Source organism: Macaca thibetana, chromosome 14, assembly GCF_024542745.1.
Source record: "Macaca thibetana thibetana isolate TM-01 chromosome 14, ASM2454274v1, whole genome shotgun sequence".
Classification (NCBI taxonomy): domain Eukaryota; kingdom Metazoa; phylum Chordata; class Mammalia; order Primates; family Cercopithecidae; genus Macaca; species Macaca thibetana.
The window spans coordinates 105,010,450-105,027,327 of NC_065591.1; the positions used below are offsets into that span (position 1 = coordinate 105,010,450).

Here is a 16,878-nt window from a genome sequence, read left to right on the forward strand (position 1 = left end):
TGCTTAGCTCCCTTTCTTGACTAATTCTCACCTTTGTAGGTTTGCCTCTTGCAACTGGTATCTAAGGTATCTTCTTACCTGGGGCAACTGGTACCCCAGGTAAGAAGAAGCCTCATCTCTGAGCTGAATCTCAAGGCTTTTTGCTAAGATGCAAAAATAAGCCAAATTCATGTTTGACTGCAGCAGATTTTGCTCTGTGAGGAAACTGGACCTGACCCTCTTGACTTCAGGCTTTGGTCTCTGGGTCAGTCTTCCTCGTGACATTACAAAAGGATCTTGGTCCAAGACAAGGGCCAACCCTAGACTTGAACTCATTTTGGGCGTTTGATGGCCTTTCCCCAAGGGTTCAGGGAAGGTACAGGACACAGAGGGCAAGAAGTCTTCGATGTGGTGGTTATTTTTGTTTGTTTGATTTTTTAACCTTATAACTTACCTAGCAGTTTTGGAGAAAAATTTGAGTTTAGAGTCTGATATTGTATAGATTGGGGATCTCTCTCTCTCTCTCTCTCTCTCTCTCTCTCTCTGTGTGTGTGTGTCTGTGTGTGTGTGTGTCTGTGTGTGTGTGTGTGTGTATTGGTATTAAGATCTGCATAAGCTTTGCAAAATGTGTCAAACTTGCTTACATGGACTCAGTGAGAAATGTTCCATGAAATGTGAAACTATGTGTAGACCCCACACTGAAAAATAGGAGTAGACTGCAGTCACTTATACCTCCAGAGGCAGAAAGAAACTCAGCGACAGATTCGTTGTACCAGAGGGAGTTTGAGGACCGCTGCTGGCACTGTGTGCTCTTTTTTCTCAGGCCATTTATTCTGGCAACTCTGGCCCTTTAGCAGACATGGTTGTCAGGTTGTTACCATTTAATAGCTTTCTATAAGATACTGGCATCTTTAAAGGCCAAATAGTGTTGCTGACAGCTATGACTTTATAGAAATAAAGGCAGCTTGCCTTGTTATAAAATAAGGTACATTGCATGAGCAGGAGTACGTATTCATATAGATCAGTGCCTTTTCTTTTTGACCAAAGTTTGTTGCTGCTGTTGGGTGTGAAGGACTTCTGTCTTGTCTGCCAGTCCCGTGACATATTCAGAAAGCTCACCCTGGGAATTTGAGGGTGTGAGGAGAGAGAGAGCCAAAGGGGAATGAAGGTAAGGATGCCATTAGACAAAAGACAGACACGTCGGAGAGATCCCAGCCCTTGTGAAACCAGCAGCCCATTTTATCACCATCATCTGTGATGAGAGCCTAAAAGCCACACCTCATCCTCTACGATGAGAGCCTGAGAACCTCAAAGGGGCTCCTCAGTTACCCCTCGGACTCCATATCTATCTAAGAGCAGACAGATGTGTTACTGTTTCTACAGCAGCAGAAATTACAGCCTTGGCTGTCTGAATCATTAGAGCCATTCAGCATGGAGTTTGTTTGGGGAAGTTTCTTATAGGGATAGAAGAGAACTGAAACTTGAACCTCTCAGCATTACATTTCAAAACATCCTGCATGAACTCCTAATTTAAATCTGTTCAGATTGATACTAGTCTGAGGGCTTCTTGGTTTTAGAGCTGTCAGTCCAATTTGGAATAGAAACTAGTTATTGCACCCCATATTTAGCGACTGTTGAGGTTGATTCTATTTTTAAGGAAGAAAAATTCAGTGACTGGTGACCTGAGTTCTTTTTAAGGAACCCAGTTTTGCCTGGTCACTGTGACTTGACACCACTTTGAAAGTTCAAAGCTGTCAGGCCTTTGAGAGCCTTGCCCCAAGGGTTTAGAGAAAAAGTACAGGACACAGAGGGTAAGAAGCCTACGATGTGGTGGTCAATTTTTTTGTTTGTTTGTCTTGAGGTTTTTTTGTTTGAGTTTTTCAGCATCATAATTTACCTACAAGTTTTGGGGGGAAACGGGTCTTATCACCACCTCTCGTCATCTAGGAAGCAGGCACATAACTCACAATCCAGTGACTTCTGGTCACTAACATTCCCAGGGGGAAATTCATTGTCCAGGGAGACACGATGAGGAAGGTGATGTGTGTATGTGTGAGTGTGAGTGTGTGTGTGTGTGTCTCCCTGTGTGTACGTATGTGGTTTCTTCCCATTGTCCCACTCACATGCCTTATTTAGAGTTGGTGCTGGGATGCCAAGCAGAGTCACTGTGGCCACTGTAAACGTCCACCTCCAGAAAAGGCATTTGTTCTCCTGAAGATGGGAGGAAGTTTCCCGAAGCAGGCCTGCCCTGAAAAGAGTTGTCCTCCTTGTAGGCTTTTCCCTTTCATTTAGACAGCAATACAAGTGATCCAGGAATAAGGAAGCTTAGTTACTTGGTTTAAAGTTACAAATAACTAGAATTTGTCACCTTGGTGGAGAAGTTAAGAAACATAGCCTCGCCGGGCATGGTGGCTCACACCTGTAATCCCAGCACTTTGGGAGGCAGAGGCAGGCGGATCACAAGGTCAGGAATTTGAGACCAGCCTGGCCAATATGGTGAAACCCCGTCTGTACTAAAAATGCAAAAATTAGCCAGGCATGCTGGCATGTGCCTGTAGTCCCAGCTACTCAGGAGGCTGAGGCCAGAGAATCGCTTGAACCCAGGAGGCAGAGGTTGCAGTGAGCCAAGATCATGCCACTGCAGTCTGGCCTGGGTAACAGAGCGGGATTCTGTCTAAAAAAATAAAAAAGAAGCATAGCCTCTGTGAAATTCTTCCTAAAAGGAGTCAGCTGCCATCTGATTAACTTGGTTTGTGTTTGTTTCTCATGGGTGAGCCTCATTACTTGTCCCTGACCTTTGAATTGGTTCCTTGGGACTCCATTCCAATTTTAGTCCTTGAACATCACAGCATATTATGACATTGTGCCTTGGGGGTGGGGGGCTGTCTTTAATGTTTCTGTCTTTGATTTCACAGACTGGGATTCAAAGCCTCTCTTGCCTATTGGATGAAGCAAAGTGAGTTTGTCAAGGACAATTGGGTTTGGATTGAGGGAGGAGGAAAGTCTAAGAAAATCATGAATGTACTGGTTGCCTAAATAAAAAATAAAAACGCTACCATGAAAACAAAACCCTGCCGGGCGCAGTGGCTCACGCCTGTAATCCCAGCACTTTGGGAAGCCGAGGCGGGTGGATCACGAGGTCAGGAGATCGAGACCACGGTGAAACCCCGTCTCTACTAAAAATACCAAAAAAATTAGCTGGGAGTGGTGGCGGGCGCCTGTAGTCCCAGCTACTCGGGAGGCTGAGGCAGGAAAATGGCGTGAATCCGGGAGGCGGAGCTTGCAGTGAGCTGAGATCGCGACACTCCACTCCAGCCTGGGCAACAAAGCGAGACTCTGTCTCAAAAAAAAAAAAGAAAACAAAACCCAAACAAACAAACAAAAAACTATGCTGGATAGAAGGATCTCATTCCATATTCAGTTTGTATGACTTATTAGCAGTTCTTTTCGGTTGCAGCATTATTCTGGGCAGGAAGACAGGAGCATAATTAGCACATGGGGGAGATCCCGGTGACCAAGTTTGTGTGTTTGGTCATGTTCCCCCAACCTCCCTACTCCTACCAGTGAACCATTTCCCCAGCCCTCCCAACTGACTCCATCTAAATCTTTGATTTATTATAAGTCAGGAAAAAAATGGATAGCAACCTTGAGAGTAGCCAGAGGCCCTTGCTGTTCTTAGACATATAAATCACAAGGTAGAAGTGTCAAGAATGAAGACAGAATGTCAGTAACCAGCCTGGGGGTTGGGGAGGGATTGTGGGACTTTTCTGGGTCTCTGAAATTACAGCGTGTGAAGACAGGAGGAGGCCATCCACATAGCCCAAGGACTGTTAACTGAGAAAGAGAAAGTAATGCTATGGGTAATTCTATGGATGGATGCATCATGATGTTGCCAGATGTAATACTGCAGACTCACAGAAGAATGTAGTTTGGATGTGCCAGCACCGCCCCACAGCCACCATCTGCTGCTGCCCATTCTCCTCTTCCCTCTCCACACCCAGCCCTAGGTTGGGCTACTCTGGGTTCTGAGTTCCTGATAAGCCATGGTCGTGATGACGTGGCATTTCCTACCCTGATTAGTGGTGAAAAGCTGCGGGTTCCAGGGACAGCTTCACATTTGTTCCCTAACTCAAGAAAGCCAAACAATGATGGCCCAGGGTATTCTATTTGGCAAGTTATTATTCAAAGGGCTGGATTTTCTTCTGCTCTACCTCCTTCAAAATTTTGTATAACTTAGTTTATGTATTATCTAGCAGGTCAGGCACCATCTGATCTGGTGTGACAGTGGTTGTGGGGGTGGGGAATGGACTCTCCATCCAGTAGAAGAGTGTGACCTCCAACAGGAATCCCTTTAACACGGACACTCTACAGATGATCTCTTAAGGAGAATGGCTGCTTGGAGACAGCACAAGTTGAGTGGCTGTATGAATAATCTGTTTCAAATGCACAGTCTGCAGGGAGTGGGGGCAGATCCAGTCACAATTTATGGATCATCAAAGGATAATTTTATTATCAACATTTTAATAAGGGAATGTATGGCTTATCCAGAACCCAAATTCGGGGATCAAGAGTAATCCATAGATGGGAAAATGAAAATCCAACTAGCAGCCCCTGACCCCATCCCCGTTGACGTCCACCACCAATGCTGAGAACTGAGCCGTAGGTGGACATCGAGGCTGGACCCACTGGTGGGGAGGAGTGGGGTTGGAGGGAATTCAGTCAGAGAGGAAGGCGGGTCTACTGCAGGGAGACGCGTGTAGCCAGGTGGGCTCAGGAATTCCAGCAACCTGTTTCCATTCCCTGTTGAGACTCAGTATATCCATGGGGCTGAATCAGTATAGCTCCCAGGAGATGGTATTTTTGTTTTCTTATGTGCCTGCCTGCCAGTTCACCCAGTAGAAAATCAACTTCTTTTTCATCAGAGGTAATTTTGAGATTGACTTTATAGAAATACATACTTAAGAGCAAGGGCTGTGGAGCTGGATCTCCCTGGGTTCACATCTTTGCTTTACCACTCACCGACCTTGTGGCCTTGGGCGGGTTACTTAACCTTTCCATTCCTCAATTTCTTTGTGTGTCAAATAGGATGATAACAATACCTATTTCATAGGATTGTTGTGTGGAGTAAATGAAGTGGTTGGTACAGTGGCACAGAAGATAGAGATAGATAGATAGATAGATAGATAGATAGATAGATAGATAGATAGATAGATAGACAGACATATACATACATAGATATACACACACACATATGTGTATATATATATGAATGTGGAATTTTCCACTTGATATAAACCAAATTTAACAATTCTTTGCACCGGTTGTTGGAGAGATTGTAAGCCTTTGTATCTTCAATAGCCCAGATGTGCTTAAAGTAACGAACACATAAGGACATTATTGAAAGGCATGGGCAGGATCTAAAATTCTCAGGATGAAGTTGCATGCTAGCATTCTCTGAATTTCTATTTTCTGAATGTAAAGAATACAACATCTGCAAACAACAGCTGGACAAATATTGAAAGATATAATTCCAACTTCTTGCCATGTTGGCAAAAGCAGTTGGGAGAGAGGGAAATGCTTCGCCTTGTATCAGTACCTTTTTATAGCTGGAAGAAAAGAACATCGACAAGTTATTTTGTCAAGGTTTCAGGAGAGCAGACCAAAGAAAACATTGTCTGGAGCCTCCTGGAAGCAATCAGATAGTGTACAGTCATTTACTAAGAAGGCCTGGCTTATCAGGGCAGACTGATGGATTGTGCTTTGTTTATCTGGAGAAGCTTAGCTGAGTTCCGAACATCAATTTGTATCCTTGCTCTACATTTTAGTAATTCAGCTTCATGTGAAGTGCTGGCCCACAATCAGGGACTGCTTAGACAAGGGAAAGAACAGGAAAGGTGGCCTGAAAAGGGAGCAAGAAACCTGAGCTTCTGTTAAAAAGTGCCCCTGGGGTCGGGGGAGGCACTGGACGGATTAATCAGCTTGCCACAGGACTAGCAGAGCACACACCATTTGTCCAGCTTATTTAGCTATGCTTAATAGAGCTATTCTCTCCATTTAATGAGAGAATGGCTCTATTAGGATGGAGGTGAGACCAGGACAGAGCAGGCAAAGAGGAAACAGTTGAATAAATAACTACTGAGGACACAAAAAGAAAATGAGACACAGAAGCAATAAAAAGCCCTGGGTCAAGTGTCAGTGCAACGGCCAACCCCATGGCTTTCAGACTTCTCTGCAGGCATCCCAGATTTCTGCTCCTGGTGTCTCCCTACCTATAAAATAAACAGGTTGGAGATAAGCATCAGGTCCTTTCCAGCTCTAACCTCCTTTGTTAGTAAATGGCTCTGCAATCCTGGCCGTGACTCCAATGTAGTAGAAGATGGAAAAATTGTACTTATCATTAGGCCAGGTTCACCTCTTCTTGGCAGACCCCCTCGCCCTTGGCTGTCTGCTCCTCAGTGCATGAGGCTGCGAGACATTCCTGCCTTCACCTGTTGTGTTCTATATAAGACTGGGCTAATGTCCACTTGAAAAGGATTTCACTCCTGGCCTGGAATGTGGCCCTTGTGGAGCTCTATGGAGATACTTCTGATTTTTTTTGCTACTTTGGTAGGAAGCAATAACATCTGGAGAGCATTCTCTTCTTTTATGAGACTGTTAAAACTAGAAAACAAACAAGCAGGCGTGTATCATCAAGTCAGGCGGGAGTCTCTGGCTATGTGCTTGATCCACGGCTTTGGTCTAGGACATGTCTGTCTCCTGCTCTTGCTTATGCTCCCTTTGAGTCATTTCTTCTGACTGCCCATTAAGATGCTCCAGCGGGCTCCTAGTAAGAACTGGGTGCCGAGCAGTGGCTTACGCCAGTAATCCCAGCACTTTGAGAGGCCCAGGCGGCTGGATCACCTGAGGTCAGGAGTTCGAGACCAGCCTGGTCAACATGGTGAAACCCCATCTCTACAAATAATACAGAAATTACCCAGGCATGCTAATTGGTGGTGTGGGCCTGTAATCTGAGCTACTTGGGAGGATGAGGTGGGAGAATCACTTGAACCTGGGAGGCAGAGGTTGCAGTGAGGTGAGATCACGCCATTGCCCTGCAGCCTGGGCAACAAGAGCAAAACTCTGTCTCAAAAAAAAAAAAAGAAAGAAAATAAAAAAGAACTGGGTGCCTTTTGGGGGCTGGGAATTGGTGGTGGGAATGAGAGCCTGGGAACCACATAATTCTATCACTTCTGAGGAGATCAACCAACGTGTAGATTTTCTTGCCCTATAACCAGAAGCACAGGACGCTGTTATGTGAAATTAGCCACAATTTCCAGCAGCTGGATGGTTTGTAGGGGCAGCAACCATGGTTCGAAACCACTCACTTCTTTCTATAAAACTAAATCGGACGTAATGAAATGCTAATTTGACCCCGGGAACTTAGGAGGCCAAGAGAACTGAAGCCGTTATCTGGCTTGGCCCTGTGTTCTGATCTGAAGCCAGCCCCCATGGAACAGAGCCAGTCCCCAATTATGCCTGATTCCCAGCAGCTCATATAATTTATTGCGCTAAGAAATAGAGCCTCCTGCTTCTGGCTAGTTGGTTTCTGTTGTTTGGTTACTAGTGTTGCATAGGATAGAGTATGGTAATAAAATATCGGATAATCATCCAGGGCTCAGTTGTACAGGGGTATTCAATATCTTTTCTTCCTTATTGTAATATTAGAGTATCAATTATGATGTCATATTAAACAGAATGCTGAAGGATTCTGAAGCCATATTCACCTTCTCCATCCTTTCCACCTTCACTCTGTTTGGAAGAGTCATAGGATTTGGGGGCAGGGGCTAAGCAGAATTTTTACCAGGACTGCTTGCTGCGTGGTTTTTGTGTATGACTCAATACCCAGTCCAGGTAACTTTATTAAAAATGATAGATTTTTGGAAACCAGCTTGCTATATGAATGTAACGAGCCCAAGTGTCTCTTTCAAGTGCATTTGGTTTGGAGATGTCTATATGTTATCTGAAAGTTGTCTGTGTGGCTCGTCTTTATACCAGGAAGCTCCATTCTCTTTATCCTGTGGCATAAAAAATGAACTTACCAAGAGTCATCTTTCCCTCTGCCTTTTGTCTCAAATTCTGCTTTCACACATCTGCTATGCACTAATATTCCTAGCCAGAAAAGACTGCAGCTTTCACAAGGGGTTTCCTTCATTCTCCAGGCTGCTTTACGCCTCAGGGGAAACCAGGGGCCCAGGGGCCTGTGGGGACTTCACACAGAGCATCTCCCAAGGGCTTGGTTATGAACTTATTTCAGTTGACTTGGAAACCTAGCTAGATCACTTCTAGATGTTTATGTTTAAATAGGAATTAGATAGAATTATTGGGATTTATAGAAGAGGACCCCAACTGCCCTGACGGAAGGACTGGCAGTGCTAAGCATGACTTCTAGGTGATTTCAGTTGCTGTTGTGAGTTAGCTTTAAGCCATAAGGATACTTCCAGTGGCAATTAATGTATGGTCTGCCATTATACTGAAACAGAAGCCAAAATCTGTACAAACACATATTTTATAGTCTCTTTAAAATGGCCTCTAGCTTTTGGATTAATATTTGAAAGTTAAACAGTCTACGTCATTTTCTTCTTCCACCCAGTTACTATCAATAGTAGCTTAAGCTGAAATTGTAAGACTCACATGTCAAGTATAGACAAGACTGCTGTGTCATCCCTAATAATGTATTGGTTCTTCTCTCTACCAAAATGAGATACATTTACTTATGTCCAGCTATTTCTTGCAACAATATCAACCTGACAAGTTCCATTATTCTATTAATACACACACATATTTTTTATCAACTCTCAATGGATGTATCCACACATACACAAAAATGTAAATACACACCACACACGCACACATCCCTTAGTAGATTTTTAGACAGGTTGAATTCAATAGTATATAAGAGGCCCCTGCTATCTCATTCTCATTACATGTGTCATTGGGAATTGTGTTTGTTTGCAAGGGGTGTGTATGTGTGTGTGTGTGTGTGTGTGTGTAAGTTCAAAGTACTGTCATATGTACTGTCATTTAAAAACATACACACAGCTTGACCTTGTGTTTGGTACTTTATGTACATTCCCTTTCTAAATAATTTCAATATCCCTTTGAGATGAATAGGATCATTATATTCACTTGCAGATGAGAAATACAGGCTCCGAGATTCACCTGAGAACTTAGTTTACTAACTGTCAGAGATGGAATTTGGACCCGGACCTCCCTGACTCCAGATCCTGAGTTCTTAATCACAACCATCTCCTGCCTATTTAATTCTTGTGACAATCCAATCGCTTTCGTTCAGTTTTATTATCCCTATCTTACAGACAAGAAAACTGAGACCAAGTTGAAATTACTTGTCTGGAGCCCCCCATGTTATGATTTTTTGGCTGTGGTTAAATTCAGTCTTTTATATCTGTAATGTTCTGACCAGCAAATAAAATGCCTTGTTTTAATGTAGCGAGTAGAACTGGGCCACCTGACCACAAACTAGATTATTGTGGAAGGTTGATTTATCTTAAACCATAAAGGGAAAACATTGCTCCCCTCAGAAATAGTAACTGAAATAATTTCTTTGGGAAGGGTTGTTACTAGAGGTTAATTAAGATTAATAATACACAACAGGTATTAAATGCTTATTATCTGCTTTACATATGTCAGTTCATTTCATCTTTTCAAAGCCCCATGAGGATGGTTCTGTTTTTTCCCTGTTTTGCCAATGAGACTCTGAGAGATTAAAATAACTTGGCCAAGATCATAAAGCTAACAGGTGGCAGAGCTGAGATTCAAACTCAGGTAGGCTGGCCTGGTGTCCTTGGCCTTAACCACTCTGTAGTGTGACCACATTCGTTTCCACTTCACTTTCATTGAGTTTGTAGGTTTAGTGGAGAAAAGACCCTTTATTTTCCCTCCAGTAGTTTGCTAATAATGAGAGCAAGCCATCTGTATTAGTCTGTTATTACAATGCTGTAAAGAAATGCCTGAGACTGGGTAATTTATTAAAGGGAAGAGGTTTAATGGACTCACAGTTCTGCATGACTGGGGAAGCCTCAGGAAACTTACAATCATGGTGGAAGGGAAAGCAGCATAGACCTTCTTCACATGGCAGCAGGAAAGAGAAGGGTGAATGAGCAAAGCAGGAAGAGCCCCTTATAAAACCATCAGATCTCTGAGAACTCGCTCACTATCGTGAGAACAGCATGGGGGAAACCGCCCCCATGATCCAATCACCTCCCACCAGGTCCCGCCCTTGACACGTGGCGATTATGGGAATTACAATTCGTAATGAGATTTGGATGGGGACACAGAGCCAAACTATCTTGCCATCCCAGGCAAGTGGCACTGCCTCCATTCTTATGCTACTGGTCTGAGCATCTGGATTTCCCACAGGTGTAGCCAAATGAAAGAGACCTTAGAATTCAGTTATACTTTGAAAAATACAAAACCAATTCTCCATTATAGTGGTTATGTTTAGCAATACTTAAGTCTCATTTCTAGAATGATAGCCAACAAGACAAACATATAGCTGTAATTTAATGCCTTTTTCAAAAGTCCATGGTCATTATTAAATAGATTATAGAAAACTCCCTTATCTCATCATAGTCACTGATGAGATTCATCCTCTGTGTTTCACCTGTTCTTTAAATTGGTGATCAGAGCATCTTGCTCAGGTGTGTCTACATTGACCCTGGGCCCTAAACATCTGTAATGTCTTCCTCAGCCTCCAGTGTCTTTGTAACATCTAGACAAGAAAGTATTTTCAATTAACCACCGGAGAGACCTTGGTTCCCTGTCTGCTGTCAGCTCTTCCCTCCTCAAGCCCATTGGAATCTGAAAAGAAAACCGATAAAATAAAACTACTGCAAGAAGTTGCTGATTCATGTGAACTCTTTTTGAAATCAGAACAAATTATTCTCTGTTGCTTTGCCCACATCTTCTGATAAGCACCTGAGCATCTTTTAGAAACTTAAATTTTAATTCACTTTTCTTCAGCAGCTGAGACTTTATAGCCTACTTCTGCTAGGGAGTTGGGAGTTACAAAACATCTATTTACACCTGAAGCCTTTTGCTAAAAGAGTTGGCATTCCTTTCAGAACATAGCATCAATTTAAAATAAAAAAAGACATTTAAACAGAAAACACATTTCAAAATACATCAGTCTCCCAAGGGGCTATTTTACTCAACTGAGGTGGGGAGAGGGAGATTGTTCGGTTCTCAAAAGACTGAACCTTTTTTTCTGTCTGTGAACAAGGGATAGAATAGTGTGGGAGAAATGGCTGGACTTGGGACTCCAACCCAGGCTTGAATCTTGACCCTATCGTTATAATCACTTATGGCTCTGAGCATCCCTTACCCATATGTAAAATAGGGGCTAGAATGCTGTGATTATCTATGAGCAAAGAAGCCAGTTATAGTTAACTGGGAGAGAAATGATGGCAGCAACTTGATATTAGATTTTTTTTTTTTTTTTTTTTTTTTGAGATCGAGTCTTGCTCTGTCACCCAGGCTGGAGTGCAGTGGCATGATCTCGGCTCACTGCAACCTCTGCCTCCCAGGTTCAAGTGATTCTCCTGCCTCAGCCTCCCGAGTAGCTGGGACTACAGGTGCGTGCCACCACACCCAGCTCATTTTTTGTATTTTTAGTAGAGATGGGTTTTCACCATGTTAGCCAGGATGGTCTCGATCTCCTGACCTTGTAATCCGCCTGCCTCGGCCTCCCAAAGTGCTAGGATTATAGGCGTGAGCCACTGCGCCCGACTGATAATTAGATCTTTGTACAAAGACTGTGCTCTTTCTAGCCCATGATTTGGAAAGAGTGTAAATGGTAACTAATAGGTTATAATAAACCTATTTGGAGATGGACAGAAGGTTACAGTAGTTGAGGGGTTTAGGGGAAGAGCTCAAGCCTTAGAATTAGATGATTTTTAATCTTGGTTTTAGGGCTCATTAGCTAAGGGACCCTGAGCAAGTTATTTTATTTCTCTGAGCCCCAATTTCCACGTTCATACAGTGGAGACAATAATATTGGCCTTTTTATCCCTCAGAACAGTCTGATGAAATAATGAAGTGTGTTTTGTAAACTGGAAAGTGTGAACTGTCTACAAAAGAGACCTTGGGGGATGAGTGCTTCTTGGAGGCATGGGAAGCGCTGTTGGAAGCACCTCTCCTCCCTGCCCCTGGGTCCTGCCCAGCCCAACACCTAGGTTCATAAGCACGTGTCTTTGAATCCAGCTAAGATGATGCAGTGTTTACGCAAGGAGTGTTTATGGAAAGCAAGAGATGAGATACTTTGTCTGTGAGAAATGTTTACATAAGTGCCTTTTAAGGTGGAGTTATGCCTAGTGATGAAATTTCACTTACATATGCAACTGAAAATAAAAGGTGAAAGTTGAGGTAGGAATTTTTATTGGGAACAATGAAAGTAGTAACAGAATAGGAAAGGACCGGGCAGCAAGCAATGGAGGGAAGGAGTTTTGAGATCAAAGCAGGATTTCCACTTACTATCATTAAACCTAGTATTTCAACGCTTAGTGTTTGGGGAAGAATAATCAGCCATTGTGCTGCAGTGGAAAACATCCAAGCGTTGATTTCCAGAGAGCCTGGGGTTCCTCTGGGCCAGCTTTGTCTCTAGTGTTTTGAGGGAGGAATCACTAGCTTTTCCATGTGTGCAAAAGGCCAGGCGTCTAAATGGATATCTCTTCCTTTAAAAACTTCTGTGATGATAAATGTGTGCGTGGGATCCTGTTAAGCAGGGAATTCCTTTGAAAGCCTTGTTTCCCTTTTCTCTTCATGGCCCAGAGATAGATCCTGGCTGCATTTGTATATGAAAACTCCTCAGCCTTGCTGTGTTCTCCTGCCCCTTGAGAGTCGTGTTCTGTTTGAAAAGAGCTGAACAAATGAAGGCTGTTTTTTCACTTGGGATAAGAATATCCTTCTCAAAGCAGTAAGGGCTGAACGAGGGTAACAGGATCCATATGTTGAAGCTGGCTGCTAATACTCAGCATATGGTCCAGCAAACTTTCTCGGGGGGACTCAGCTTCTCATTCTTTCAGGAATGCCCCAGTGAACTCCAGAAAAGATCAGGACTTAGGTGACCATGGCGTAGACACAGCTTCTGGGCTTCATAAGCCTGTATCCCCCAGAGAATGAAAGCCGCAGGAAGTACAGGGAAGGTCCTGGCTGGCCTCAGCATGGATAACACTGGCCTACAGCTCTCTTGTAAGGTTCCATGCTTCCCAAGATACGATGGGCCCTTATCAATTCCTGGGTTGTCTGTGTTCTGTTAAGGGATAGTGAATCCAAGGGTTACTTGGGGTCCCCAAATGGTGTATTCTAGTTAATGGAAACGTTTTGCCCTCTGTGCAGGGGCAGCATTGCATCGTGGAAAGAACACCTACCTGGAGCCAGGAGGCCTGGACTCTGGGGCCATGCTAGCGCTAGCTAGAAGTGACCAGAGGGAAGTCACTTCACCTTTTCCTCATCTGGAACATGAGGAGGCAGGACGCGGTGATGTCTGTGACCCCTTTGGGCTCTCACAGTGTAGAATCAAGTGGCACCTGAACTCCATCCTGAGGAGAATGACAGGAGAAAGCAGCCACAGCTAATCACACTTGCACCTGCGCGCAGTGACCCTGGGGCGTAGAATTCCAGCACAGCTCTGTGTGGAGCCTGAGGGGAAGACCTTTTATTGCTCTCAGGCAAGAATTAGTCCTGAGCCTCAGGGAGCTGGTAGTGGTGGTCTGAGCGGGGGAGAAACTAGCTGCCCTGCATTACTCTATTTCTTCCAAACCAGTTTTTGGAAGTCTGGGTTTTCCCCTCTGATTTTCACAGAGGACAGCTCAGCATCTTCCCCCTGCCTCTGCCCAGGGCCCCATTTCTCCCCTTATACCCTCCTCTTTCCCTTTTCCACCCCTGTCTCCACCACATCACCGCTTTCTCTCTAAAGGCTCTGCTGGGTTTCTCCATGACCTGCCTTGTCTGTTGCTGGCATGGTTAGGAAGGCCTCACCCACTTCCCAGCCCCAAGCAGGCCCTCTAATCCCTGCAGTCGGCTGAGGACAACTGTAGTCTCTCCATCAAATAAGCATAGACCAAGACCTGCGGCAGTTCTGCCTGCGAGCCGGTCACCATGGCAACGAGCATTGCCTCCATTCTACTGTGAAAAGAAAATGGCTGTTGGAAGGAAGGGCTCACTGAATCTCCATTCCCCGGCCTGTTTTGTTCAAGCCCCTCCCTCCTACTGGACTGAAGAAGCCTCAGGCACTGAACCAAATACCTGTTTACCTTTAGATTTGGGGCTTACTTAAGAGGAGGAGAGGCAGAAAGAAGTTGAATTCAAAGAAATAAAGCATTTTTCCACCCCAAAACTCTATTTTCATGAGGAATGGTTATCTGCTCCCAGCAGATAAACAAGGAGCAGATGAACACAGGGATCTGTGAGATCTGGCGCAGTGTATTTTGTCTTATCGGTGCAGTGGAATGACAGAGCGTACGGATGTTCAAATAAAACTTCAGGGAAAGTAGCCAAGGGACCCAGGGAATTCCGCAGGGCACGGGCTACAGAATTTCCGAAGGGTGTCTGACTAATTGGGGTGGTGATATTATGGAAAGAGGCGTGTTGGTCCTGTAGTCATGAGGGAAGGTGAGCATTTACCCTTACCATCCCCACTTCAAAATCAGTGTGAGCCCTCCTAGTGATTGTGTCTGGACGGCGTGGGGAACTGGCAGGAGACCCCTGAGGTTGATTCTGGAGTGCAGGCTTCCTGCACTTGACATAGCTGTGGAGACACTTCAGATGACATCCAGAAGGAATTGGTTGGGTCACCATTTCTGTGAATCCCAGGATGCTGCTGTTTTGGAGCAAGATCATAAGTCTTCTCAAGGGGTTGGAAACATTTAGGGTAGAGATCACCCAGAATCTCCCAGGGCACCTTGCACTCTCTGATGGAAAATAGCCATTCCATAGGAGAATGGTCTGGGCTGTGTCTCTGCCTGGCAGCACATGGCCCTGGCTGTTGGTGGCACAAGTTCTCAAACCCCACACAACCTCCTCCCTTCACTCTTTCTTAAAGTCAGTTGGGAAGCCTGTTTTTGAATGGAAGATCTGGGTTTCATTCTTGAAAATTGGAATGTATGTTTGAACTGGACTTTGTTTCTGTTTTGTTTTGTTTTGTTTTTTCAGCTTCTCTGCAGGTGGATATTGTTCCCAGCCAGGGGGAGATCAGCGTTGGAGAGTCCAAATTCTTCCTATGCCAAGGCAAGTGCCCAGTGCGCAGCTGCATTTTAGAACTTGCTTCAGAAACTCACCAGGTAGAGCAGGAGCCCCCAGGCCATGTGAGCTGGCTGGTCACGCCACACCTAGAATTCTTGGCATCGCACTATTACAGGGTCAATAGTGTGGCCATTTAAGAGCCAGGGCCTCTTCCTTCCTTTTGCAAAAGGCTGCCTCAACATAGCAAATCCGTCATTTAGACTTCACCTTGACTACAGAGGAAGTCTAGGAGTTTTCTTAAGAAAATCAGCGCAACTTCCAGAATAGTGAATCATCCCACATCTCCTGTTCTGTATACATTCAGAGTTCTGTAAATGACAATGGAGAACAGCACTGGCTCAGAAATAATACTTTGCTGGATCTGTTTAAGGCTTATTTCTTAGAATTCCCCAGAGCTTGAAAATCTAAGTCTAAAACTTGCCTGTAGGTAAATAGAATACTGGTATGGCTTTTCTTGTGAGGACATATATCCTGGTTTACCAGGTCTATTGTGAATATCAATATTCTGTGCCATGGTCCCCACCAGAGCTCTGAGATATGCCAGACCTGGTGACCTTGTTTTACATTTAGAAAACATGCCCCATTTCCACAGCCCAGATAATTATCAGAAAATATCCTGTGGAGGAAAAGGCTTCAAGTTAAGCCTCAGATTCTCGTATGTGACATGACTGGGATTCAGAACATGGAAGAACCAGGAAAGAGCTGAGCTAGGTATAAACGGTGACATTTAGCGAGCAGCTTTTGGCAGGGAGGGGCCTTTAAATGCTGTCATGATTTGTGCGGACGAGGTGGCTTGTGGCCATCAGATGTGTTCACTCCAGCTTTGCCTTCATTACAGCAATTTCAATGATCTGGAGACGCAGCCGTGGAGCCCACAGCACATCTTGCAAATAGCGATATTTATTGAAAACATGATGGGCCCTGAAAGGAAGACTGCTTCATTTCCATACTAAGCATCTGTGCAGGACTGGGTGGTGCGGGCTGAGAAGGGTGCCACGTGAAGAGGCAGGGCCCCATGCAAAGAGGCAGGGGGCGCAGCCACGTCTGCCGGATCTGAGCGCCCTTCCAGCTCAGTGTCCTGGGCAGTGTCTGTGTCAGAGCCCTGTTCCAGCTCAGTGCCGGGGCAGCTCAGCCACCGCAGTCTGTTCCTCCTCATTGGTGCCTGGGGAAAGGAAGAATGGGTGGTTCTGGCCACCTTCTTTGCAGCATGCAAGCAAATGAATTTGTCTGAGCAGGGGGTGCTGAAATGACAGTCATGCCAGTTTGTGCAGGCAGATGCTAGAATAAACGTGGCTGGAAAAAAATATAAAAAATAAAAAGTGGTTGGAATCTGCACCCCTATACTAGCCAGTATTTCTCACCTGCAGCTCAGGAGACCCATTATCCAAGGCTTCGAAAACAAGCTGATCAGTCGACTCAGACCAGTTAGGCTCTGGAGCCCAAATCCTAAATACACGAATTCCCTTGGTTACCCGTTCTGTGAGGCATGTGTGTTCCTAGCTTAGTGCCCAGCACACAGTAGTTCTCAACAAATATCTCTTCTCTTCCATCATTAGGGATAGGATCATGATAACAACTAGCACAAGTGGTTGTTGAGTTCTT

General features: G+C 44.6%; 2 protein-coding genes across 23 annotated transcripts in view; one reads left to right on the forward strand and one right to left on the reverse strand.

Moving 5' to 3' along the window:
* TIMM8B (translocase of inner mitochondrial membrane 8 homolog B) overlaps positions 1-16,878 on the reverse strand; it is a 1,180,384-nt gene that overhangs the window by 1,104,317 nt on the left and 59,189 nt on the right. The window lies entirely within an intron of this gene.
* NCAM1 (neural cell adhesion molecule 1) overlaps positions 1-16,878 on the forward strand; it is a 313,863-nt gene that overhangs the window by 228,528 nt on the left and 68,457 nt on the right. For all 18 annotated transcript variants that reach the window (XM_050757660.1, XM_050757663.1, XM_050757661.1 and 15 more), the window contains exon 2: positions 15,187-15,261. In XM_050757660.1, coding sequence (XP_050613617.1) covers positions 15,187-15,261 — 75 coding nt within the window. The remainder of the gene's footprint in view (positions 1-15,186; positions 15,262-16,878) is intronic.